Source organism: Pundamilia nyererei, unplaced genomic scaffold, assembly GCF_000239375.1.
Source record: "Pundamilia nyererei isolate P.nyererei 1_Seehausen unplaced genomic scaffold, PunNye1.0 scaffold00093, whole genome shotgun sequence".
NCBI lineage: Eukaryota > Metazoa > Chordata > Actinopteri > Cichliformes > Cichlidae > Pundamilia > Pundamilia nyererei.
The window spans coordinates 1,537,563-1,564,576 of NW_005187494.1; the positions used below are offsets into that span (position 1 = coordinate 1,537,563).

General features: G+C 39.7%; 2 protein-coding genes across 5 annotated transcripts in view; both read left to right on the forward strand.

Moving 5' to 3' along the window:
- Window positions 1-678: 678 nt before the first annotated feature.
- On the forward strand, window positions 679-10,192 carry sall3b (spalt-like transcription factor 3b). The gene is made up of 4 exons (XM_005739763.2): window positions 679-1,559; window positions 5,449-8,400; window positions 8,484-8,815; window positions 9,724-10,192. Exons 1-4 carry the CDS (start codon window positions 1,478-1,480, stop codon window positions 10,114-10,116), a joined length of 3,759 nt encoding a protein of 1,252 aa, XP_005739820.1. The 5' UTR covers window positions 679-1,477; the 3' UTR covers window positions 10,117-10,192.
- Window positions 10,193-11,477: 1,285 nt separating this feature from the next.
- The window catches only part of atp9b (ATPase phospholipid transporting 9B), a 42,724-nt gene continuing 27,187 nt past the window's right edge, over window positions 11,478-27,014 (forward strand). For 2 of the 4 annotated variants that reach the window (XM_005739764.1, XM_005739765.1), the window contains exons 1-6: window positions 11,478-11,583; window positions 18,403-18,576; window positions 22,503-22,653; window positions 23,784-23,897; window positions 24,156-24,264; window positions 26,473-26,531. In XM_005739764.1, the coding sequence (XP_005739821.1) occupies window positions 11,504-11,583; window positions 18,403-18,576; window positions 22,503-22,653; window positions 23,784-23,897; window positions 24,156-24,264; window positions 26,473-26,531 (687 nt within the window). In that variant the 5' untranslated portion in view covers window positions 11,478-11,503. Of the gene's footprint in view, window positions 11,584-11,777; window positions 11,801-12,017; window positions 12,090-18,402; window positions 18,577-22,502; window positions 22,654-23,783; window positions 23,898-24,155; window positions 24,265-26,472; window positions 26,532-27,014 lie in introns of those variants that run through there. The other 2 variants (XM_013912586.1, XM_013912587.1) reach the window with 2 other exon arrangements.

Here is a 27,014-nt window from a genome sequence, read left to right on the forward strand (position 1 = left end):
AGAAACCTGATAGGTCAGAAGAAATTATATTCGAGCAAGAGTGGGGCCTCCTTATCTCTCTATAGCAGGGGAATAGGAGACATGCCGATCAATACCAGGCTGTTGTGTAGTACTTGCAATTATCAACAGCTGATTCTGTCGTCCCCCAGCTGCATCTTTTAATACCACATAATTACAAGTTTGGGGACAATGTCTGGTGAAAGGGGATTACAGCTTTGCTGAAGTATGCTTCATTCTTCTCCAGGCTTTGAAATAGCTACAGTCTGTGGAAGGGTTTCAAACACATTTTATTATACACCTCATACTCTTGCATACTTTCTTTTTTTTTAAAGGATTTTTAAATTTATCGATAACTGAGCTGGATTTAAGTTTAAACTCTGGTCTGTATTGGCTGCTATTATGTCAACCAACCGGTAAAACATATATACAAGCTACAAAAAAGGTGTATTCAGCCTAGTTTTATTTTCAAACTGAGCTCATCTGGGTTTATCTTACACACTTCCCTGATGCTCACTCGAGGGAGGATTTCTTCTCCGACACATTTTTCAGTCTATTATGGCGCCAAATTGTGGGAGGTCGTAACAAATGAAGCAAGGGCTCCAACACCTCCTGTGGTATCCTGGCAGTAGCCTATCGCAGGCGGCTGAAGGGCATCTAATGATGGACCGGAGGCGGAGGCAACAAGGAGAGCGCCGGTAGCTCGGATAAACCAGGGAGTCTCACTTCCGACAGTCACCAGTGTAAGATCGGATCTACGTACGACCTGAGTGAGATTTTTGCGCACAAAGTTTGACTTTACGCACGTATCCAATCCTGCGAAATCTGATCTGTTAGGGAGTTACCTCTTCCGTCGCGTTGATTCTGGGCTTGAGGCAGTTTTAGGTGTTCAGCCTATTTTCTCTGAGGGTGCTCCTGCTAGTGTTACGCTTTTGCCGCGAGTGTGTGTGAGGGATTCAGCTGGGACATCGAGCCATCCACCTCCCGAGGAGTCAACTCAAAGTGGAATGTCTAAGCCAATCCAAGAGCTGAGAAAGGAAATAAAACAATCTTAGACTCAAACGGACTATCTAAAGATGCAGCATTTGACCACAGAGTTAAAACCAAGACCGTTCCAAAACGCTTAAGACTCTCAGGAGTTCAGATCGGACTAAACCATGTTGGCTGCTCGGAGATGTGCGTAAAATCAGCCGCACACCGGACAGGAAGTGAACTAATTATTATTAAACACCATCCCTCATTTCCATATCTACCGTGAGTTGGCTGGACGGCAGCCAATCACCCATCGAAAGGCAGCTAGAGTCGTAAAAGCATTATCCTTCCTCCATCATAATTACACTGACATGCGCAATCTGCACTCGGGCATCAACACCATCCTCCGATCTCTTATTTCACCGAACCCGCTCTCCACGAAGCGTCCCATTCGCTGCTTGTAGATGATTCGGCGAAAGGCAGCAGCGAGGCGCACAAACAGATCAACATGTCCCGGCGAAAGCAAGCCAAGCCGCAGCACCTCAAGTCAGATGAGGAGGCGATACAGACCGGACTGCTCTGCAATAATGGTAAGTGTCCGGGGAGCTTTGGACGACTTTTCAGGGGGGTTTTAGGCTGCTGCGTGAAGAAGAGCTGTCGTCTTAGACGGTTTATTCAAAATGATTTATTCTGTTACAAAAAAAACTTTTTAGGCAATTTGTAAAATAAAATAGAATGCAAATTACTTTAAACAATTTTACTTACCATTTTCTGCGGAAACACACCTATTATTTTAGCATCATTTCTGTATCACACTTTTTAGCTTTCAAGTCTCATTAGGGAAACTTTTTAAAGATAAAATCCGAAAAAGTTCATGATTTGATCACAAGGAAGCTTTTTTCATTTAGTTTTAACTTTACTTTGACTCGTGCAGGTCGAGATTTAACAGCTGGAGAATATGTTGACACAATATGGAGTGGCAACTGTAGACTGAAATCTTTTAACATTTTTCTTCATGAACCAAGTTCAATGTAATAGTTTATTTGCTTGGTGTTTAAATGTTGAAGAAACAGGACCTGCTGTGAAGGACTGCGCCGAAACAAAACCCCCACATGAAGCAAGAAACGCACGGAAATCTTATATTTTGTTTCACATTATGTTCCTATTTTATTTTATTCTATTTTTTTAATTTGGGGGGCAAAGTCCTCCTGCCAACTATTAAACTTTTAATGATAAACATTCATATTATAAATCAAATAGAAATAGTCTTAGAAGAAGCTTCTTAATAAAGTAAGACGTTTAAGTAAGTCAAGACCCTTTTTTAAATATATATGTATATTGATTTAAAGTTTTTAATTATAACATTAGGGAAGTCCATGAATAAAATAATGACTAGGGATTATCAGTGCATTTCATATCATTTGTAAACAGAACAAAATCATTAAAACATATGACCATCTCATGTTAGAGTACACTATAAGTCCTATCTTGTATATTTTCAGTGTCAGGATTTAATCTGGTGTGCTTGCAGGAAATCCCTATTCAACCTTTTAATCAACAAAGAAGCTGAGCATTAAATTGTATCAGCATTAATATTTTAAGTGTAAATCAACCTTTAAACTGCTGGAAGAGGCCAAAATGTTTACTGAAATTTAACACAATTTTAAAATTAATCTTTGGCCTCTCAATTTGGTGCAGAATCAGCTGAAATACTTTTACATTCCACCAGGGACGTAAATATAAATTCATCCAAATAATGCTGATGTAATATCATTCATTTGACTTATTTTAATTATGTTAATGTTGATGGAGGGTTTTTTATTATTGTTTGCATAACCCTGAAAAGTAAAAGGCCTGTAAATGAAAAAATCAGCTTCACTGGTGGAATCGCAATTTTTATCATCATCGCCGTTTTTGTTGCGTATTTTTCATTGAATTATATGTGACTTTGTTTTTATGCGTGGCTGTGAAAAGGTGTCGAGTGTGGAAGAGGCCCTCCTGACTCGGGCCCTCCCACCGCCCTCCAGCCAAGCAGGGGGCTCCGCCACTATGAGCTGGGCTTTGATTGAGCCTGCTGACTTAACCTTTGGCAGCATCACCCTGAGAGGGGCAAGTGGTCCATGTCTGGATCACAATACAATTAGTACATCTGAACCATTGACCTCTGCGACCCAGAGGTCGCGCAGAGAGTCACAGAAGCATTAATGCTGGGCTGCGAATCTGTTTGCTTTTCAGCTGCAGCTTCATGATTTTTTTTCCCCCTCTCTCCTCTCATCGCCAAACCACACAAGAAACCAACATAAATCTGTTTACTGTTCCTGACATTATGGATTGAGTGAGGGTGACATTTTTAAATAAATTCCCATCACGTGTTATTACATTTGGAAATATATTTAAAGGTTTAAATCAAATCCGATCTTTTCTTTGTTTTCATTGGAAGTAAATCTTACAGAGAGCAGACAAAATCCTGTGCTAAAACAGTGGAAGTGTTTTCACTCCTGTGTTTGCTGAATCGCCCTGGTGATCCTCAGACCACCCACTTTGTGAGGCAAGGACTCTGATTATTTACCCATGACAAGTTTGACTTTCAAATAGATTTTTCTACTCTGCTCTGGTTACACTCTTACTTCTTAAACTGAAAAAAAAAGTCTGTAAAAAATTCTTTTTATTGAATCTCTGACGTGCAGCATTTGGAGCTACATGTCTATAATAGGTTAGTGAACTAATTTCCTCCTTAATGCAGACATTGTTCTGCATGTTTGCGTGAGGATTTGTTCAGTGTGTTCGTATAATTGTAAATATAACAGACGTCTCCGGCTGCTTTTAGCTCCAGCACACTGGGAGTAATTCTTTTAGGTGGTGAAATGTGATAATTGGAGTTTATTGATTTAAGTCGGAAACACAAACACACACGCGTGTGCACACACACACGAATTATGTGCACATATGGGGCCACACAGACACACGTTCGTGTCAAATTTAGCACAAACACGCATCTTTCAATCTAAAATTATTTAAAATTCACATTTAGTTTGCTTAAGGAAAAAACGCTGACAGCCCCTGTGAACGTGTCTTTAACGTGTGATGCTTACAAGAATGGAAGTTTGTAAAGATACTCAGTTAACAAAATCCAATTACAGTCGTTCCTAATCCCTGAAAATATCCATCCGTCTAAATAGTCAGTTTTTAAAAATTGTTATCCTTAAATTAGTGTAGCAATACCCGGATATATGTGCAATAATTCAGTAGTGATTTCCCCAAAACTTCCCATCTGGCATTACTGTCTGTTTCCTAATGGGGCAAAACCTGAACAGATGCAACAGTGATCATAAAGTGTGAAATCCTGTCATAAGGAATGTCACATATCAGCTACTGAAACGGGGCAAAATGAAATGAAGATTTCAAAATAAAGAATTGTGCTAAAATATGAGAAAATACATCAGGAAAAGTCTGGAAACGAGGACGACAAGGCACGCTCTTACGTCCTGTTCACGTCAGGGTATTTTTTCAGTATTTTTATTTTTATATGTATTTTGTATTTTTGGTATTTAGATGCATGAAATACAAAAATAAAAAAGAGATATGTGTTGCTGATGCAGATTCACAGATGTGTTCCTGAAGAAATTTGAGAAGACAATGAAATTTATCAGACCCTGAGAGCGAACACGATGTTTTAATAACAATCAGGGTATAACATGTGTTTCAGGTTGTGTAGATTATTAAATGTTACAACAGTTTTTTTAAGTTTAGGTTAATTCACTTCACTTTTTCCAAATAGAAATTTTGACAAATATGTGTTTTCACACACTCTTTACTTTTACTTTTACTTTAATTTTACTTTAAGTGTGAGTTGAAAACTTCTGTCAGACACTTAAAAGCAATTTTTTTACAAAGCCGGTTGAATTAAGTCTTTTAGAGTCACGTCTCATTAAAAATGAACACACACTCCACAGCTGTAAACTTTGAAGTAGCTGAGAATGGTCTTTGGTTCTACAATGCAGTTTTTTATATTAAAAATAAACCTTAAAATCCTCCAAACCTTTCCTCCTGTGGTTCATAATTTGTTCTCACATACAAATGCACGTGTGTGCATAACGTTTACGGCACATATGCAGTTTAATCTAAATTTGTTTTAGATAATTCCTTGACAAACCGTCCCGTTTCAGCTTGACATGTTTGTTATCTTTGGACGCTGCAGGGTGTCTTGTGGATTTCAACGTTCAGTGGAGTTAAACAATGGTTGTCCGCACAACACAAGATTGGAAAGATGGACTCACCGCTGTGTGTGTGTGTGTGTGTGTGTGTGTGTGTGTGTGTGTGTGTGTGTGTGTGTGTGTGTGTGTGTGTGTGCACGCACGAGTGAGAGGGGGAAGGGACCATAGGTGAAAGGTGATATAGAGAAAATTCGTCCCACCGACGAAACATCGGGACATTCAGTTATCAGTTTCCCATTCTACTCTTGTTTTTTTTCCTTCTCAGGGATTTTGGCTGGCATGGAGCGAGAGAAGGCCAATGAAGACAGTGAGGAAACACACATCTGTGATAAATGCTGTGCTCAGTTCTTCACTTGGACCGAACTGTTAGAGCACCACAAAGTCTGCACTGAGGATCCCTTGGTGCTGATAGTCAAGGACAGCGAGGGGATGCCTGCACCGGAGGAATCTCCTGTCGGGCCGTCTCCAGTTCCCAGCGTAGCGTCCAGTGACTCATCTGCTGCAGAGTCCACGGATGCCGGCTTTGAGCTGGGAGAAACACTGGTGAATGACAACGACAGTCTGGATAATTTGGAGGAAGGGAGGGAGCGGGATGAAGCTATGGAGCTTGAACATTGCCCACAGGACAAATACACTACAACGCCTAGCCCCCATCCCCCGGATTCAGCTGAGTCCACTCCTTCCCAGATGTCTGCAGCTGCCAGCTACAGCATGCCGAGCACCAACGTGACACTTGAGATCCTTCACAGCACCAGGGTGGCTGTTGCCCAGTTTTCCCAGGGGATCAACAGCAGCGCTCCAGGAGGGAAGGCCGCTTCAGCAGCTATCCCGGTGATCCTGGAACACCTGCTAGCTCTGCAGCAACAACAGGTCCACCAGCTGCAGCTTATAGAGCAGATCTGCAGCCAGGTAGCTGTCATGAACAGACAACCAACACAAGCAGCATTAAACCCAGTCTCCAGGTCCCTGTCTCTGGCTCCTAACCCTTTCCCCTCACAAGGCATCATCCCTCCTCCCGTCCTGCCACTGTCAGGAACGATTCCCTCCGCCATTAACGGACAGGCGGCTGTTTCTTTGTCTTCTGTGCTTGAAAAGTCGCAAACCCTGCCCTCACAAACTATATGTGGACAGCCCACATTTAAGGATGTCACATGTACCTCAGCCTCCTCAGAAAACACCACCCCATCTCTCTCCAGCTGCAGCAGCAGCAGCATCTCCACGTTGCTGCCTCCTTACACAGGCTCACACACCAGCAGTGTTAGCAGTACTCAGACACTGAGCTCCTCCAGCCCCATTTCGCTGGCACAGAGCAGTCTACTCAGTTCTTCTTCTAGCCTGCCATTTCTACCTCAGAGCCCCCCCAGCAGCGTCATTTTTCCCAATCCCCTGGCTAGCATTGCCGCCACAGCTAATGCACTTGACCCTCTCGCAGCCTTGATGAAGCACAGGAAAGCGAAACTGCCCAATGTGTCCTTGTTCGAAACGAAGCCCAGCCCAGAGGAGCCCTTCTTCAAGCATAAATGCAGGTTCTGTGCCAAAGTGTTTGGCAGCGACAGTGCTCTGCAGATCCACCTGCGCTCCCATACAGGAGAGCGGCCCTTCAAATGCAACATCTGCGGCAACCGATTTTCTACAAAGGGGAACTTAAAGGTGCACTTTCAACGGCACAAAGAGAAGTATCCTCATATTCAGATGAACCCCTTCCCAGTGCCAGAATATCTGGATAATGTGCCAACAAGTTCTGGGATTCCCTATGGAATGTCCATCCCTCCAGAAAAACCTGTCTCCTCCTGGCTGGATAGCAAGCCGGTTGTAGCAACTCTGCCAGCCACTCTGGGTCTTCCGCTTTCCTCCACTATTACTAGTATCGGCGGCTCAAATGACCCTGTAAGCGTAACACCATCTGTTAAATCTTCCTATGAGCCAGCTCCTGGTGAATGTGTATCTGTGTCACCTAACCACAGAGGCAGCGAGGCTCGTTTCTCTCCCGTTTTAGAAGCCTCCAGTGTGCTGAAAACAGAGGGGGTGCACCTGCCCCAGAGCTGCACCAGTAATCTGAGACCCAACCTTGCCTCTGAAACAACCAGCACCACCATCCCATCTGTGACCACCACACCTGAACCCATCGCCTCAGCATCTCCTGCCTCCAACTCTCCTTCTCTCTCATTAAACTCAGACGAAATAAGACTCCCATCGTGTGGCCTCCTGGATTCTATGCAAACATCTGAGACCTCAAAGCTTCAGCAGCTGGTGGAGAATATTGACAAAAAGATTACAGATCCCAACCAGTGTGTCCTCTGTCACCGTGTCCTCAGCTGTCAGAGCGCGCTCAAGATGCACTATCGCATCCACACAGGCGAAAGACCCTTTAAATGCAAAGTGTGCGGCAGGGCTTTCACCACCAAAGGAAACCTGAAGACTCACATTGGCGTTCACCGAGAAAATCTCCCAGTGCAGGTGCAACACTCGTGTCCCATTTGTCAGAAGAAGTTCACCAACGCTGTTGTTCTTCAGCAGCATATCCGCATGCACATGGTTGGGCAGATTTCAGAGTCAGCCGCGGTGGACGGGCTGCAGGAGGTGGACAGCAACGTGTCTTTCAATGAGAACAACTTTGACAGCCTGAGCAGCAATGGCAATGACCTCATTGATGATATTTCAATGGAAGAGGATAATGAGGATGGTGAAGAGGAAGTGGAAAATACGGAGGAAGGCGTATATACATCTAAACCCTTAATCTCTGATTGTAATTCTCCCCCCAAGTCTTTAGCCATTGTGTCAAGTATAGCAGCTCTGGAGAGACAAATGAGAATGATTGACTCTGCTGTAAGCCTAAACCAGTCATTTGGTACAAAACCCCTAACTAATGGTTTTAAAGACAGCAGCCAGCTCAATATTGAAGGCGCTTTATCAGAGAAAAGGGTGGAGAACTGTAGTGAAAACAGCCCACATGTGTCCGAGTCCTCCTGTTCGCCTTGTGTATCAGCGTCTCCCTTTCAAAGCAACTCAGAAAGCATGACGATCAAATCACCGGCAGTTGACAACAGCAGGCCAGAATCCCAGGAGCCTTTGGCAGCCTCAGTGAAGAGAGAGCAATTTGAGTCTCCTGCCTCTGCACCAGCAGCTGCCCAAGAGCCGAGAGGAACACAGCCCGGCAAACTATGTGTGAAAGAGGAGATGCCTTACAGTATGTCATTCCAGCTGAGCAGAGAGAGAGGTAAGCTAAAAATGCCATGTAAATGTTTATTATAATAACCTTAAAAAACAGTTTAGTTTTGTAAAGATAACTTTATACTGCAGGTATTCCAAGCCTGATTACCAGCACTTCATCGGGCTTGATAAAAACTGAGGTGAATGGCCACAGTCAACCGAGCACCCCGATGGAAGGGCACCATCCTCCGTTTAGCATCCACATCACCCCAGCGTATCCGTCAGTTGGTAGCCCAGGTATGACCTCCCTGCTAGGCCCTGCGCCTCCTCGGCGAACCCCAAAGCAGCACAACTGCAATGTCTGTGGGAAGAACTTCTCCTCAGCCAGCGCCCTGCAGATCCACGAGCGGACTCACACCGGAGAGAAACCGTTTGTCTGCTCGATCTGTGGTAGAGCTTTCACCACAAAAGGCAATCTGAAGGTAGATAAAAATGGATGTTTTTTCTGTTGTGTTGTGTTGTGTTAGGACCTTATCAAGGAAAACTGTTCCCTACTGCTATTAAGTTTTTAAAAAGTGCACAGTAGGTGAACCAGGACTCATTTTACTGTGTTGAATATTGGATAAGACAAGACTTCCTGCAAGACGGGAATCCTTTAGACCAAGAACCTGGTTTCAGTTTTAGAGAAACAAAGCATTCAGAGGATCTCTTGTTCAAATGTGTCTCCAAGTAAAACGGTCCATATTGAAAAACAGAGACAGATGAACTAAACGAAAACAGAACATTTACCAAGCATACATATTCTTCTCTACATGGTATCTTTGCTTATAAGAATCCATTAACGCGAATTAGGAAGCTTAAATCATGCACCTTTCAAAATAAAAGACTGCTTAGACTATACAGGTTTCTGTAGGATTAAAACTTTGTTCATCATTTAGTGCAACATCATACTAACACTGACAAAATCTCTGCTATTCACCACTTGGATCTTAAAAATCATAACTGATTATTACTTTTACTTCTTAAATGTTAAGAAGTATCACAAGTAATTCCCATTAGAATTCCTTAGAACCCCAGATTGCACCTTCATAATGTTTGTTTTTGTCCAAAAACAAACAAATATTTTACAGTATTGAATAATCAGAAAGGTTTCTGATTAATTATTAATCAACTAATCGATTCTGGATCAAACAATAAAAACTTGCTGTTCAAACTTTTATTTTGTCAGAGCCTAAAAATGATGTTTAAATAAATCTGAACCATCAGGGTGTGTTTCAAAAAAATCAAAAGATCTAACATGAATAAACTGTCAGCTGTCCTATAGGTGATATATAACTATGTTTGTATTTTGAAAAAGATTACCACATAACACTTTAAATGCCATTTTCAGGTTCATATGGGAACGCACATGTGGAACAATGCACCGGCAAGGAGAGGTCGGCGGCTTTCTGTGGACAACCCCATGGCCTTGCTGGGTGGAGAGGCAGTGAAGTTTGGAGAGATGTTTCAGAAGGACCTGGCAGCTCGAGCCATGAATGTAGACCCAGGATTCTGGAACCGTTACGCAACAGCTATCACCAACAGCTTGGCCATGAAGAACAACGAGATCTCGGTGATCCAGAACAGAGGCATCCCTCAGCTTCACCCCCTCTCGGCAGGCATGGACAGAGTGAGCACCGCAGGAGGTCCAATTACCAGTCTAACCAAGACAGGCATCGACCTGGGAAACAACAGACATTTTTCTCTGCTGATTGATGACAGTAAAGAAATTGGAATCAATTGAAAAAAAGACAAACGTTGTGAAATTATGCAAGTTATTATGGATATTAAAATATTTGTAAAACACCTTGTTTGTTCTTATGTATTATATATAGACTTGAAAAAGAACTTTTTATGACTCAACAGAGAATAGTAGGTTATTCACATTTTGCTATTTTACTTTGCAGTCATTTGTGAATGTGTTTTTCTACACAGTAAAGAAGTTGTTCAACTCATACTGTAATTGACAATTCCTTAGATGTATGGTTGCTCTGAAGAAGGGAACATATGTCCGATAATCAATAATGCAAAGAGTCTGCTTTCTCCTCCGGACACCTGCCCGCTGCTGCTACAGTGAGAGCAAAGCACAAAATATGCTCGTAAACATCCACATCTATGAACTGAAAAGATACGTTGTCAGTGTTATGGTGAGAAATTGTCTTTCTTAAACAACAGTCGGACCGAATAAAAATCAGAACACACCACCTGTATGTTCAGATCTATACGTGACACTCCTTAGTTATTACAGCACTTTTTTTTTGCTTAGAAATCACAGCCAAGAATAAGCTTTTTCATTTACTTTTATCTCTTTCAGCAAGGATTTTTTTTTTGGCAAACAATAAAATGGCCCTCATAAACTATCAGCTTTAACAAATTGATTCTTTAGCTTGACTATATTTTATCATTTTAGTAGAACTGCAAAGCTACGTCTGAAGTTTTCAATTAAATCTAAATACAACCATCAGTAATAATAATAATAATAATAATAATAATAATAATAATAATAATTGTAGTATTTAAACAGGTCAATGAGTTGTGTTATCTGTAATTATTTAAATCAAAGAAAATAACAGAAAAGTAAGTCAGCAGTCAACACTAGATTTCATAAAGGGAGACTATGTCAGCCAGTTTCAAATCAAAACTTTAGGAACAAAATAAAGGCGTATATTTTGTTAAGTAGTTTCTATAAATTCGGATTAGAACAGCTGCTTCTCAAATAATTTCAAAATCATATGGTGCGTAATGCAAAATATACCACCTATTAAAGGTTTCGTATCATCCTCCAAAGTCTTATTTTAGCGTAAGCTATATTTATTATTTCACTACACTGATTAAATCCGCGTGCAACCTTCGGTTACATCTTGAAAGCGCAGTTTTCGCATTGCTACATTCAGAAAAATCCCACTTTGTTTATTTTTGTTATTGGTTTTTTTTGCACATACGCTGCGCAAAACAACTGTTGCGTGAGATGAACCCCCCGCCCACCCAGTCTGTCCTCTCTAATCTTAAATTAGTAAACCAATTTTTTCTTGGCTTGACATGCATCACTACGACATTTTTAAATGCCACGTGAATGCAACACAAATCCCTACGCTTTTTGCGTGGCATCGCATAGGTACTGCCCAGCCAAGATGGCTGACAGCATCCCGTTAAATCCGGTGCGGAAGAACTCGAAGAGAATCCCGTATTACAACTCAGCCAGGCTTTCAAGGTATGGACGGGGTAGCTGAGCTGTTTTTTCTGTCTCGCACTAAAGCGACATTCTTGTTGTCTGACACGTTTATGTGTTTTTGCTTTGCTTTTGCTTCCCGGGGCTCGGATCTGTGTACGGGGGTCGTGCTTGTTAGCTCGTTTTGCTAGTAGTGCTGTTGACAGCTCATTAGCGGTTTCTGCTTTGACAGCTGTTTGATTTTATCACACCGCCCCAGGTAAAGCTAGAAACCTGCGCAATATGTGCTTTTGCTTTTTTACAAGTTCCATAATTCAGCCTGTCAGTGTAGCATATGTTAGTGATAGTTATCTGCTGTGTTCCCTCGGGCTTTTCATTTAAAGTCACACGATAGCTGTGCTGGCGTACTACGTCACATGATATATGAAGATAGTTACTTTCTGTAGTCATGATTCACCATCTTGCTCATCTTTCAGAATGGAGGAAGATGGACTAACACAGTCCTCAGGGTGAGGAATGGACAGGAAGCGAAGTAGGCGCATAACAAGGTACTTGTAGTTCAAGAGCATCCACAGCAAATAGCTTTGGGTCATGTTAACGTAGAGGCAAGTGGCTAATTAAAGGTGGAAGGTACAACCTCGACCCCTGCAGGGTTGGAATATGGTGGCCAAGTTAAGATTTAAGTAGAAAATGTCCTAGTATGTTTCACGTCCACTTGTCTCCTTTGGTCACGGCAAAAATAATAAAAATTTATCTTCTTCCTGTGGTGAAAAACATCTAGTGATCTCCTTTAGGATGACAATGCCTCCACCCATAGGGCACAAGGATTGGCTGGTTAGTTTAATGAGTATTAGAATGTTATAGTTTTAATAACACAAGATTACAACCTAGTTGAATTCCTATGGTAGAACTTTGAGTGCTGTACACCACTGTAATCAAGTAATCAAAACAGGGACTTGTATAAAAATCTAAAGCTAAACTAAAGGTTTTCTAGTAGTACATGATGGTTTAGCAGTTTAAGATGCCTTATGGGCTGAGAAACAGAGAGGTACTGCTTGCTAATACAAGACAGGTATGCTGTAGTGAAAAGACTGCTTTATCTTTATCTTATTCTTTTTTTACACTAATAGGGACCACATTTTACAAAAAACATCAAGTTGTGGTGAAAAGGATTACAACTTAAGTGAAACCATAAATGGGTCAGTCATTCATCAAACAAAGTAAACAGAATTTTCCAGCCTTCTTTTTCAGTGAGCTTCAGTCATTGATGACAGACTGCCTAAATCAAAGTCTGAAATTTGTTGCTCCGAGGTGCCAGCAGCACTAACATTACAATGCAATAACAGTGACAAAACATTATATGTAGCAACACAGTTTAAATCAACTGTAAGCACAAAAAAAAGTAGCCTAGGTAGTGTTTTTAATGGGAATTTTAAGTCAAACTATAACATAACCGCTTTATCCTTTAGTTCAACAATAACTAAATCAAATAAACCATGCAACATCTCAGGAGCCTCCACAGTATTGAAATTAAAATCTATTTTATACTTGGGGATGTTGTGTCTTGGGTCAGACTTATCAGCCAGTTGCTTAAAACCCTACTTTTCCACTAGCTCTTCCTGTCATATGAAGTGCAACTAGTGAGTGCTCCAGTGAGTCATTTGTTTACTTTTGGGTCACTCCTCACCAGCTGCTATTATCTCGTCTTTCATAGCCTGGTTTTACTGGATGGTGTGTTTTTTGCTTCAAGTGGAGAAACGAGTTTGTTTCCACCTTTAGCAGAGACAGTTTTCTTGCTTATTCTGCAAAGCATTGTGCTTTTTTTTTTTTTTTTTTTTGGAGGCTGTTGAAGTAGTTCGTTTCTAAAATGTCGTCAGAGGCTGATATGTGGCTCTTGCTGTCAGAGATGTCTGGGCTACACTTGTTGTTGTTCGCACTAAGTATTGTAAACACCTGGCACAGCTCTATCCTTGATATCACATTAATGATACATTTTTATAATGTAAAAATATGTACCCCATATTATTGTGGAAGGGGGCACAACCTTAGGATTGTATTGTCCCATGTGCACACATAAATCACAGACCTCAGCAACTGTAAAAGGTGTTTTGTAGTGGGTGGTAGTAATGTGCAATTCAGCTGCAGTATATTAAAAGGCAAAAGTATTCAGTTTTATATAGTTGCAGTTCACAACAGTAATCTCCTCAAGGCATTTACATTCAAGGGTAAAACCCATATAATATTACAAATAAAACCCTACCAATCAGATCCCTTATGGTTAACACTTGGCGACAGTAGGAAGGTAGAACTCCTTTTTAACAGGAACAGATATCCAGCAGAACCAGCAAGGGGCATCTATCTGCTGTGACTGACTCGAAGGGTGAGGGGATGGTACCTCACTGAAAGAAAGATGGTAGAGTTGTATCTAGCTTGCTTATTATGCCGATAAAATGGCTTGTATTCTGCCAGTGTAGCTCTGGCAGTTCATGTTAGACTGAGTCTATTTCTCTAAATTTGTCAGCACCAAGTCTAAAATAAAGAGCTTAGTTTCACTTGAAGTGCATCGAAGCAGAAACACCAGCGCACACCAGTGTAAAAACGCAAACAGCTATGTTGCCACGAGGGCAGGGATTCAGGACAGGACAATAAATCCCACTTTGTTTCTAAGACCTGTAAGTTGTGTCTAATTTTACTATATCTCCTACTATGGCTAAAAGCACATTTAAACTTGGACTTCCTGGGAAAATCCTCAGCCACGCTGAACTCGTTTCTCATGATAGTGATGAAATTAATGTGGCAGTTTATTGATCCCTGTAGAGGAATGATGAGAGCTGATTTTCTCAAACTGTTCCAAAGCATTTGTCCTGAAGCTGATGGAGAATGCTTTCCCACTGACACTCTGAGCAACTGTTGGCAACACCGTCAACGCTGCACCGGAGAGGCAGAAAACATTTTTACAAAGCAGCCCACGTTTCCCACAGGTTTGAGTTATTATGTAATCAGATGTGGGTGTTCCATCGCAAGAAACACTGTGGCTAATAATCCACTTTTCTTTTTTTTTTTTAGCAAGTTCGAATGGTGTGTAAACATATCGCACATTTTGGTAACAGTGAAACATTTCCCAGATCATATGACTCAAAGCTTTGAGCACAATATTTACAGTTTAACACTACTACCTTTATGTTTATAGATCTGTCTAAAACAGTCTTTTTTTCTTATCCTCTTTAACAGTTCATCTCCCTGCATATTGCCATTCAATCAGTGTTTGTTTAGTTATAACTTGAGAAATCTGTGTGTCTGTATCGACTGTTCTGCTCATCAGGTTCAGACTTGGCATAGCTGGGTCTTTGGCTATGAAGTGAAGGATTTGCGGTATGTGACCAATGCAAGTGTCCTTGGATGCAGTCCTCTAAAAAAACAAAAAAAACACTGCTTACTCTGAAGGTGGTGATGCTATGCACAGGATGTGTGCTGATTGATTGAAAGATTTGCTTGAACAAACAATAGATTGACAGCAGAGTTCACCATGAAGGGGGAAAAGTGTGAAAAGAATCAAAGGTCAAAAATAAAGAAGTACAAATGGTGGTTGGAGTGAACTGTTCTGGTGGTTTTGAACATTTGGTTTCTTTGTATGTTTTCACTTCTGTAATCGAAAGAAACACCCAAAACAAACAAAAAGTAGCCAGTAGTAGTTGTATTTTTGACATAACCATTGATGACAACACACTGATGCAACATGCGGATACTAGTCTGCAAAGCTCTGTGTAGGATCAATACACAACCTTTACAAGACACTGAAGTGCAGTGCTGAGTGTGTGAAGTCATTTGAATGAACAGGTCTTACTTTTGTTTCTCACTAGAAGTTGTTCTTGAATGTCAGTATTTCCCCTACAGTGACAGCAGCCATGTGTTTGACTGTGCTTGTGAAGATATTGAATGAAAATCTTGCATTCCCAAGTGTCAGAACCTTAATTTTGGACATGACAACTAAATGCCAAAATCCCAACTTAAATCTTACATTTTAACCCTAAAAAAATCTCTTTTCTTAGGTTTGTTCTTTCTGATAGTAATAAACTCAAACTGGTTCTTGCAAATATAGCTGAACATAAATGTATTTAGTTTAGTGCCTCATGCTATAAAAAGGCTCCTGAGATCATGCTGCAAATCCAGGACATTTGTTGGTGTTACAGTTTATCAAACTTCTTTAGGGATTTAATCCATCAATCAGCAGGCCTGCAATACTAAATACCTTCACTCACTTATGTTATTTTAATAAGCAGTTTATATTTTCAATAGCCGTAATCACTCAAACACATTTGGTATGTGTATGCATGTAACTGGACTTTTAAAATAATAACTTGGTGTGTGTTTGTGTGTTTTTAGTGGACATCTATAAATTGTTGCTACAAAAATGAACTGGGTTACACTCTTATTTATATGACAATTAAAAATTAATTGCTTGCAGCTGAACTTCATTACTATATAGAGACAGAGTTATTTAGCTTACCTTCATTTAACAGAAAGAGTAGGATACTCGTTTTGGTGTTTAAAAAAAGTAAATGCCATATTCATGAACCCCCCTGTTGTAGTCCCTTAGAATAAATGGCACCTCCTTTTGATGCTCAAAGTGCCAAAAGAAAACTTTGAACAACTCAGGAGAACTGTCTTCTCATTATGACTCAGTTATTTGAAAATGATCAGGATGTTGTATGAGGAACTTTATTTTTCGTACCAAACTATATATGATAAGCACTTTGCTGTGCAGAAATATGGGTGTATCATGACAGGATATAAGCATGGACAGATTCCTGTTTGGCTAAGTTACAGCATTTGTTACCGGCATGTTTCTCTTGGCTCAGATGTTGTTCGACTTACAAAAAAAGCGCTGCAATTTTTATTTATTTTTTTATTTGTTCAAAATCTCATATAAATGAAACAAACTTTAAGATTAGTTCTACCAATTTTTATTTGACAGAAAATACATTTTTAAATAAAGAAACAAATACTATAAGCATTGGGGGGGGGGGAATGGTCTGGACTGTGATCTGTCCAAACTGTGATTTTTAGAAGTGAGGAACCAAACAAATTCATTAACTGGTAGTAGTTGCTACACAAGAAATAATTAAAACAAATATTTGTTTTATGATTTGTATGATGAATTGTACTCTTGTAAAATTTCTATTTCTATTTGTGGTGAGGCTGAATTGTGTTAATAGGGTTGTATTTTATGGAAAACATAAAACCCATCATCATAGAGGGTGTTGATTTTGTGGAGACAATGAAGTGAATGTATAAACCAGCCAAGCCTGGTGGTGCACACCTTCTTCCCCTGTTCAGAAACAGAGCTTTGGGAGTTTCTGTTCATATGGGTTATAAATGGGTAACAGGTTGTTTTGTAGCAGAAAGTCCTCGTAACCAAGTGGCATTATCTCCGGTCCTTCAACTAAAGTTGCAGACGCTCTCAGCTCAAACAAAGTCAGGCTACAGCAGGCGTCTAAATGTTTTACTGCTGGGGAGGGCCACATCTGTGAGTTTGGACCTTAAGCTCTTAATCCTGCTCATGCTACGTTTGCTTGCACGCATGTCCACGTTTATTTATTTATTTTCAATAAAGGACACTCTTGTACAGTGGAGTGACCTTTCAGTCTGCTTATATTGTATTTTTTTTTCTGAATGTATTTGATAAAAATAAGTTTTGGTTTCTAAAAAGAGATTTGAAGTTTAATTAAAAAAAGAAATCTAAGCAAAACACAAACCCTCCCCAAATGGTAAAACTGAATGATGTTAAATTTGAATTAAATTCAGGTTTGTTTGTTAGGGTTTTTTTTTTTTTAGTACAGTAAATTTTATTTACTCAGAACATCCACCTCAGTATAATACATGGAGATCAGTACTTGTATGTGACATTGATCAGAAAAATGTTATAAATTTTTTCAGCTTTATTTTGCCTGTTGCTGATATGAGACTCTGAATCTTTTACTGCTATATTTAATTGGCATCCTTATTTTCATCACGTAATCTGGCAACGTCACTATAAATATTATTGAGGTCATTGCAGGGTTGACGTGACCACAATGTGTTTTTTGTTTTTTGTTTTTTTTCTTATAAGAATCTAGACATTTATTAGAGGGCGTCTCATGAATAAGGTAGTATATCTTCTCAACGGTGTTTTTAGTGTTTATTATGTGAAAGTGCTGTTGGCTCTGCCCTTCTACCTAGCTTTAATCTTGGCTTTTCTCACTGAATCTTGCACATCTTGTACTTTGAAGTGCTTTTTTAGTATTTATTTATTTTTTTTACCTTGAGATTTCCCTAAGTATAAAGTTGGTCATAGATGCTGTTACTTGTTCACACTGCTTGGATATACTGTTTTTACGATTTAAGATTAAAAAGGTTGAGCTTAAAGTAATGAATAGAGTACTTTTTTCTTTTTTTCTTTTTTTAACCTAGTAAAGTGAATTTTGACAGTTTTTTTTATTTTTTATTTTTTTTTCCAAAATCTATTCATTTATTTATTTTTAGTACAGTCTCAGCAGAGAATGTGAATACTTATGACCTTATTAATTTGTGTTTTTGGACACAATCTGAACACAAGATTGAGACCACAGATTGAGTTGTACACATCAGACTTCATGTGCAGTGGTTGGCACAGTTATGAGATGCTGAATTTTACAACTAAAACAAATGAAAACACTGTTACAAAAAGGAATGAAGCACAAGAGTTGCTTTATCGTGTTGTCATAATTTTATATTTAAATTGTTTATCCATTTCAGCATGTTTCTAAAATTGTTCTCCAACACACATACTTACCCTCGTTCAAAGTAACTGAGTCTTCCTAACACAGCTTACTGTTCTTTCAGATACTCTTTAGAAGATGAGCCCTCTAACTTGGATGAAATGCCCCTGATGATGTCGGAGGAAGGCTTTGAGAATGACGAGAGCGACTACCAGACTCTACCCCGGGCCAGAGTCAATCAGAGACAGAGTGGCCTCGCCTGGTTCCTCCTGGGAGGATGGAAAGTCCTGTGTGGGAGGTACCTCTGCACCATTGTTGTTAATATGTTGATTTAATGATTTTTTTTTATAGTGACAGTTTAGGCAAAATATTGATAGTTTACATTTTGGGTTTATGTATCTGGGTGTTTTCTGATTATTCACTCAAGCCCTGCTATTTTTTAATAGGAAAATTCAATGAAAGCATTTTAAAGCAAAAATAGATTAACCATGTTTTCAGTGAAGTTTCTATTTCTGACCTCTGCTGCAACCACATATTTTTTACCTTCTGCCAAACACTGCACCACCTTCTTGTATGTTTTCTAAATAAACTTAAAGGAACCTGTAATATAAGTTTCTAGCAATTAGACTACTTGAATAATATTTGTAATAGAAGCTTGTCCATAACAGATCTGTAAACACACAAAAATAGATTGCAAGTTCACTCTGGGATATAAAATGGATTGTGCTTGTAGCCCAGTAGTCTTTGCTAAATAACATATTTTCATAGCAAAATACTCGGATATGTTTTGCCAAATGCTTTACTGATGTCGCCTTATTTTTAATCTACAGACTAGAGTAGTCCAACTGGACATTTAACATTTCCGAGAGTCTTTCTGTAAATGCAAGCGTATTGTATAATGTCAGCAAGCATGCTTGTGATGATCAGTTTGGATTTCAAACGCACTGGTAGCTGTGCATGAAGTGCAAAGAGAGGATAAGGGCATGTTTTTTGGTCGGGTTCCTCGATGCGCACCATCAGTCCAAAAAGATTTTCAGGTCAAACAGAACAGGGTGGTTTATCCGACTAATGATTTATTTGACAGGTTTTGCCCTCTAACGACGCTCCTTTCAGGCTAAGAGGACTGTTTGTTTGTGTACATTTATAAACACTTGTTTGTGTAGTACTCCAGTGCCCAAAACGTAACATTCACCGCTGCTGCAATTTCATAGCATATTCGGTTTTCAGTTCAGTTTTGTTGGTAGTGGTACGTGTCCAATTGAAGCTGCATATTGATCCCCCTCCCCATCCCCCCACTAATGAACAAATCGGATTTTTCACAGCTGACCAGTTTGATGCTTTCCAGTAATTTTATGTGTGCATAGTGTGGGATTATAAAACACAAATAATTCACAGTGAATAAGCCCCGACTGTTCAAATGGCATATTATTTGAATAGCATTCATTTGCTCAAATAATCGCTCATATGAATCTGGACTCAGAGTGCACAGAGACAGAGAACGTCGAGGCCAATACAAACAGGACTTTTTACCAAAGTTGATTTATTTAGTTTCATGTTTTGCCAAGTTGCTTAAAATGTGGAAAAGCCAAGCCGTTCAGCATGACGGTATACACTGACACTCTCCCCTCTTTCCCCCCAGGTGCCAGTTTAGGTCATGCTCAGATCACGCTGCTCTCATTGAAATTTACCCGCACACTATGCCACTGTTTGCGTTTGATATCAGATATGGGAGATAAGCCCCCATTGTAGTCATTACCAGGTTGATGGAAAGTCACTTACTTTTTGAAAAGTAAATGTCAATCTGAACCCGTCTGTCGTTATTGAGTTTTGATAATATGGTGGTAACGATGTTAGTGCATACAAGCAGAAATGGACTAGGGGTAAAACTACAAACTGCATATAAAAGTCAAGTTGTTACATCTGCTGCTGTGTTGGCATTTGTTAACTGTGGAGGTGCAACACATAAACATAAATATCGGCTTCTCAGTGCTCAGTACCAAACTAATAAAATATTAAAAATGGAAGTTCAGTAAAAGTAAGGCACAGGCACGCGTGTCAGTCGAAGCAACGCACCACTATTTTTAAGCCTTGATAGTATCCAAAAATTATTCAGTGTGGAGTTGTTATGATGGAGGAAATTACCAATTGTACCAGATTGCAAACTTGCATTTTAACATGTATATCATGGGAATTGATTCACTTTTTGAATCAGCCCCAAGTGGCCACTGGTAGAACTGCAGTTTTTAGCTTTTTTTTATGTTGCCGTCTTTGTAACCTCAGAGGTTGCTGTTTGGGTAAAACTAACAAAACTAATGTGTGTCAACCAATTTCATGCAGTAGTTTGGTTATATACATGCAACATGTTTGACTCTTAAGCTTAAATTCATTATCCAGCTCTGAACTTGTCTGACTTTTAACATAATTAGCAAGGGATTTCCCACCAGGAGAGATGCTAACCTTTTTAGATGATTCATAGCGTTAAAAGCAAAGGACCTCTTTATACAAGTGGGTCAAAAAAAAAGCCTTGAAGATCTAATTTACACTGATGAGACCTGGAATATAAATCACATCAGTACTGTAGGACGCAGCAGAACACAGCTGTGAGGCTCCATGGCTACTAATGGTTTAACAGCTGAGAACGTTAATGAGAATGAATAAACCAATTTGGAGTGGACGTCACGGTTGCGTCACTGTAGTTGCAGAAAAACAGGAAACTGGTGAAAGATGCAAGAAAACTGGTGAATCTAAGGAAAAAGTAAAAATGTTTTTTTTCTGCTTCTTTATTTATTGCAGAATATAAATGAAGAGAATAAGATGGCCTGCTGTTTGGTTCATGTTTGCAGTTTGGATAAGAATTGTTTTTCTTTTATATATAGTATTTTTTTTTATATATGTTTACACACACAGTTGCTGTTGAATTGTGAGTTATTGATATTTATAGAGCTAGTTGAGTCTCTCTATCGCTCACATTTATATTACTAATGTAAAGTTTTGTTTCATTTTTAAGGGAAGACAGTTGTGTTGTCTCGATGTATCAGCAGCAGCCATACCATCCTCTCCCATTGCACAACCCCCTCATTTAAATGAACATGTTTGAATAGACATATTCACTCAGTGTGCACCACTGTTGCCACAAAGAAGCTGGCTTTACTTTGGAAACCCCCACCTCCAGTTACAAAAGCCCAATGGATTACCACATGTACTGATATAATTAGTAGGGAGCTATTAGTGGCGTTACTGCACAGTGCTAGAGCTGGCACTGTTTAAACATTGTAAGCAAGGAAGGGCAAAATCACAGATTTGCTTTAATCGCTTTTTCTATGTATTGCTTAAATTTGTATCCTGTGTTGTGCAAACTCGACAGAGATCCTCAAAGTCGTGTATTACCACAGAGTTTATTTTCTGTTTATTGGATATATTTTTATCTTTATTATTTTAAGCTCTATGTGTCCGGAGAAAATTTTGAGAATTTGTGACATCAATAATGATTTAAAAACAAACTCACGCAGTTACAGAGTGATTACTGAAATGTAAGAAGGCTGAAAATACGTTTTAGACTCTGGTTGCTGTGACAAATATTAAGTTGAATTTTAGGTTTTCAAAAATGTTTGTTTTTTTGTTTTTTTTCTTATTTTGAAAAAATCATATTCTGCGCAGGTTCTGGTTGGTAATCTGTTAAAATGTTACTAAAGCTGTCAGGCAGTTGTAGTAAAGTGTAAAAAAGTAAAATAAGGAGAAGTTTAATGATTAATTTGTCAATCTTTTTCAAGCTGCATATTTTTTCAATTGCCTTACCTATGCTCCCTTTTTTTTTTTTTTTTTTTTTTTTAAATAAAGTCACTACAGCACATTTTATTACTTGGATGCCCTTTTCTTGCACCATCTACTTCTCCTTCATCACTTTACCACAACCCATATATTACAAATATTGACAGTCAGTATGTTTCTTTAAAAATACATAATGGTTTCCAAAAAGCCCTTGAAGCAGTGTGTAGCTCACCACATGCTAACATTAAAACCTGAAAAAATAAACTGTTTTATATATGTAAGATGTTTCCTTTTAATCATCTGTTAAATTTATTTTGTGACCTAGTGTGGAACTTTCTGACTCCCCTGGTACAAAAAATATCCCCAAAAAGCCATAAAGGCAGTGCTGTCTAGTTGTTGTAATTTTTGCTTTTTTTTTGGTCTGTTTTTAATCATATTGACATCTTCTTTTGTAAGCTGCTGTGACTGTCTGGCTCATATTTGTCGGAGGAAGAAGGAGCTGAAGGCAAGGACAGTTTGGCTCGGCTGCCCTGAGAAGTGTGAAGAGAAGTACCCCAAAAATGCCATCAAAAACCAGAAATACAACATCATCACCTTTGTGCCTGGGGTGAGTGGCAGTAGCTCCCACACAACCTGTAGCCTGCTTCAAATTAACTGTCTTGCTTTGGTAACTTAATTCGCATTTCGTGCCCTGATCTTTGCTCTTAACGCAGCAGTTTTTCCTTTTATCGAGTCCATGCTCCCAGTCTTTATAGTGTCTACAGTACAAATTCATCCTTTCAGTTGAAATCAGTCATTTATTTTCACTGATTAACAGACTGTAATGCACAGGAGCTTTCACTGGATCTCATTGTTAACTATTCTGTCATTAAGTTAAGGGTTTACTCTGTAGGGAACAATAGAGATCCATCAGAGTTACTTATTAAAAAGCAAATGGTTCCTTGATTAAGAGGGCTGCCTTCAGCCCAGGCCATTAAATGTCAACTGTCTATTAGAGACGTAGATATTCTCGTCGACGGTGAACAAAACGGCTGTTTTTCTCCCTCCACTTTGAATTATTAAATACACACGAATTGAGTTAGCAGTATGCATTTTCCCCTAAAGGTCAGGAGGTTCATTAACTGTAGAGCGTCGTGCATTGATCCCATTGTCTCTGATAATCTGTGACTAGACACTGGACTCTCATTATTGCAAACATTATTCAAAATTTGACCTTAGATGACTAGAATCCTGCGATCTCCCTGGTGATAGATGGCACATTAGCAAAGAAGCTTGAGCCGCTCACAAGAGCTACTTTGGTATGTGTAATATAAGAGAGTCTCTGGTGATTTCCACCTGAAATGGTATCTGATTGAGTCAACCTCATGTTGATTTATCAACACAATGCGCCTGTTTTCCTCCTTCATTTGAAGCTTTGGTCACGCAGTGCAGGATTATTCTTGAAAGTTTTAGGCACTGACATCGTACCTAGTTGCCCTTACATGTGAAATCTGCACCCTGCGTGCCATTTGAAACAGACGTTCTCAAAGTGTCAGAGTTTCCATTAGGTTAATGTAAAGTTAACAGCATTAACATGTATCTTGTTCCCTCTTGGAACGTGTACAGTAACCCATCCCGTCTGGTTTGTTTCTGCTGCTGCATCCTCTTTTATCTTGTCTGCAGCTGTCGTCATCTTTGACTCACCTTGCTGACATGTTCACTCACCTCGCTGAATCTTTGTCTTCTGTCCCCTCTCAGGTTCTCTACCAGCAGTTCAAGTTCTTCCTCAATCTTTATTTTCTAGTGGTGGCCTGCTCGCAGTTTGTGCCATCACTGAAAATCGGATACTTGTACACATATTGGGCACCTCTGGTAAATGTTTTTATGTATTTATTTTTGATCTATCAAGTTGTTTGCAACTAAATTAAATGTACAGTGAAGCCAAATTAGTCGTACTGTTGGAATTCAGCAAGAGAATAAACCCATATTTTTCCACTTTTTACTATTGCAACAGTTTTAAGTGAGAACCTGCTCCAATTTGTTAATGTTAAGCAAATGCCAGTGTAGTTTAAATGAATGGATTTTATTATTGATAAAACTCAGTTTTTAAAGCACTCCTTTGTCGTTCAGGGTTTTGTGCTAGCTGTCACAATGGTGCGGGAGGCTGTGGACGAAGTGAGACGTTATCAGCGAGACAAAGAGATGAACTCTCAACTCTACAGCAAACTGACAGTGAGAGGTTAGTGAGACAACTGAAAGAGACCTATTCACCTTCCACCTTATTCGTCTAGCTGTTTGCTGACATTAAGAGGACTCTTATTCCAATGATTGAGGCTCCATGCAATTAAAAGATGGCTTTACACTTGCAACAGAAGTCATTATTCTCACTGTAATTGCATTGACTCTTTTTTTTTTTTTTTTTTCCTTCAAATTTATAAACACCTAAGATCTGTGCCTTGTGTTGATTGTAGCGCTTCACAGCCACCGTGTACATACAGTGGGGCAAAAGAGTATTTAGTCAGCCACCGATTGTGCAAGTTCCCCCACTTAAAATGATGACAGAGGTCAGTAATTTGCACCAGAGGTACACTTCAACTGTGAGAGACAGAATGTGAATAAAAAATCCATGAATCCACATGGTAGGATTTGTAAAGAATTTATTCGTAAATCAGGGTGGAAAATAAGTATTTGGTCACCTCAAACAAGGAAAATCTCTGGCTCTCACAGACCTGTAACGTCTTCTGTAAGAAGCTTTTCTGTCCCCCACTCGTTACCTGTATGAATGGCACCTGTTTGAACTCATCATCTGTATAAAAGACACCTGTCCACAGCCTCAAACAGTCAGACTCCAAACTCCGCCATGGCCAAGACCAAAGAGCTTTTGAAGGACACCAGGAAAAGTATTGTAGACCTGCACCAGACTGGGAAGAGTGAATCTACAATAGGCAAGCAGCTTGGTGTGAAAAAATCAACCGTGGGAGCAATCATCAGAAAATGGAAGACATACAAGACCACTGATAATCTCCCTCGATCTGGGGCTCCACGCAAGATCTCATCCCGTGGGGTCAAAATGATCATGAGAACGGTGAGCAAAGATCCCAGAACCACACGGGGGGACCTGGTGAATGACCTGCAGAGAGCTGGGACCAAAGTAACAAAGGTCACCTTCAGTAACACACTACAACGGCAGGGAATCAAATCCCGCAGTGCCAGACGTGTTCCGCTGCTGAAGCCAGTGCATGTCCAGGCCCGTCTGAAGTTTGCCAGAGAGCACATGGATGATACAGCAGAGGATTGGGAGAATGTCATGTGGTCAGATGAAACCAAAGTAGAACTTTTTGGTATAAACTCAACTCGTCGTGTTTGGAGGACGAAGAATACTGAGTTGCATCCCAAGAACACCATACCTACTGTGAAGCATGGGGGTGGAAACATCATGCTATGGGGCTGTTTTTCTGCCAAGGGGACAGGACGACTGATCCGTGTTAAGGACAGAATGAATGGGGCCATGTATCGTGAGATTTTGAGCCAAAACCTCCTTCCATCAGTGAGAACTTTGAAGATGAAACGAGGCTGGGTCTTCCAACATGACAATGATCCAAAACACACCGCCCGGGCAACAAAGGAGTGGCTCCGTAAGAAGCATTTGAAAGTCCTGGAGTGGCCTAGCCAGTCTCCAGACCTCAACCCCATAGAAAATCTGTGGCGGGAGTTGAAAGTCCGTGTTGCTCGGCGACAGCCCCAAAACATCACTGCTCTCGAGAAGATCTGCATGGAGGAATGGGCCAAAATACCAGCTACTGTGTGTGCAAACCTGGTAAAGACCTATAGTAAACGTTTGACCTCTGTTATTGCCAACAAAGGTTATGTTACAAAGTATTGAGTTGTGTTTTTGTTATTGACCAAATACTTATTTTCCACCCTGATTTACGAATAAATTCTTTACAAATCCTACCATGTGGATTCATGGATTTTTTTTTTTCACATTCTGTCTCTCACAGTTGAAGTGTACCTCTGGTGCAAATTACTGACCTCTGTCATCATTTTAGGTGGGGGAACTTGCACAATCGGTGACTGACTAAATACTTTTTTGCCCCACTGTATGTACATGTTTTTGCATGTAAGCGCAGTGAAAGAGGAAGGTTCTCAGCGGATATTGGGGTGGTTTAATTGAGAGTGACCTTCTATGTCATTGTTTTTGTCTGACTCTGACCAGAGATGAAAACAAAAGGGTATTACGTTATCAAGCTGGAGATAATCAATCAATTAGAAGGTGAGAAGGGGGAAAAAAGAGCAATAGCAAAAAGTGGGCTGTGGTTTTAAGAGTCGGCATCATTTCCATGGGCCAAAAATCAATATCTGCATTTTATTTCATGACATAATTTAGTTTGAAGGTATTTCAGAATACAAGTCTAGAGTCTTTCACAATTTCTGTGCTTTTCCTTAGGTAAAATTCAAGTGAAAAGTTCAGACATACAAGTTGGAGACCTGATCATCGTGGAGAAGGTAAATGTCTCCTGTCTTTACCTCTAGATGCCTCTGCACGGTGGGAAATGTTTTATTTTTTTGAAACTTAAGATACATTCTCAATTCTAAAAATTTAATTAAAAATGATCAATTTGTGATGTTTGGTTCTAGGTCAATTCCAGCTCCAAATTTTTATTCTTGGACTCTTAATATTTTTTTTCCTTCTCTTCCTTTAATGCCACCCTGTCTTTCTAGACCACTTTCATCTGATTGGCTGCTATTCCCAAACAAATTGGTTTGTGTACTAGGAGTTTGTTTCTGTGCTCAAAACCCCAGAGCTGTGCACCTGAAATAACTGTCTGAGGGAAATCCTCTCTCACTGACATCAAACACAGCCAACAGTATAAAAAAACAGTCTAAAACAGAGTGTTTAGGGTGAAACTTGTGCTTATACACCATTGTTACAGTGATATATGTGAAGTAAAATGGTGAAAAGCACACTAAGTCCATTTTAAAATTTTC

What these genes read in the sequence shown, in the direction of transcription:
- sall3b (XM_005739763.2), top strand. Translation starts at nt 1,478, where the DNA reads ATGTCCCGGCGAAAGCAAGCCAAGCCGCAGCACCTCAAGTCAGATGAG. An exon ending in CGGACTGCTCTGCAATAATG is followed by an intron (nt 1,560 to 5,448) that starts GTAAGTGTCCGG and finishes TTTCCTTCTCAG; the next exon opens with GGATTTTGGCTGGCATGGAG. An exon ending in CCAGCTGAGCAGAGAGAGAG is followed by an intron (nt 8,401 to 8,483) that starts GTAAGCTAAAAA and finishes TTTATACTGCAG; the next exon opens with GTATTCCAAGCCTGATTACC.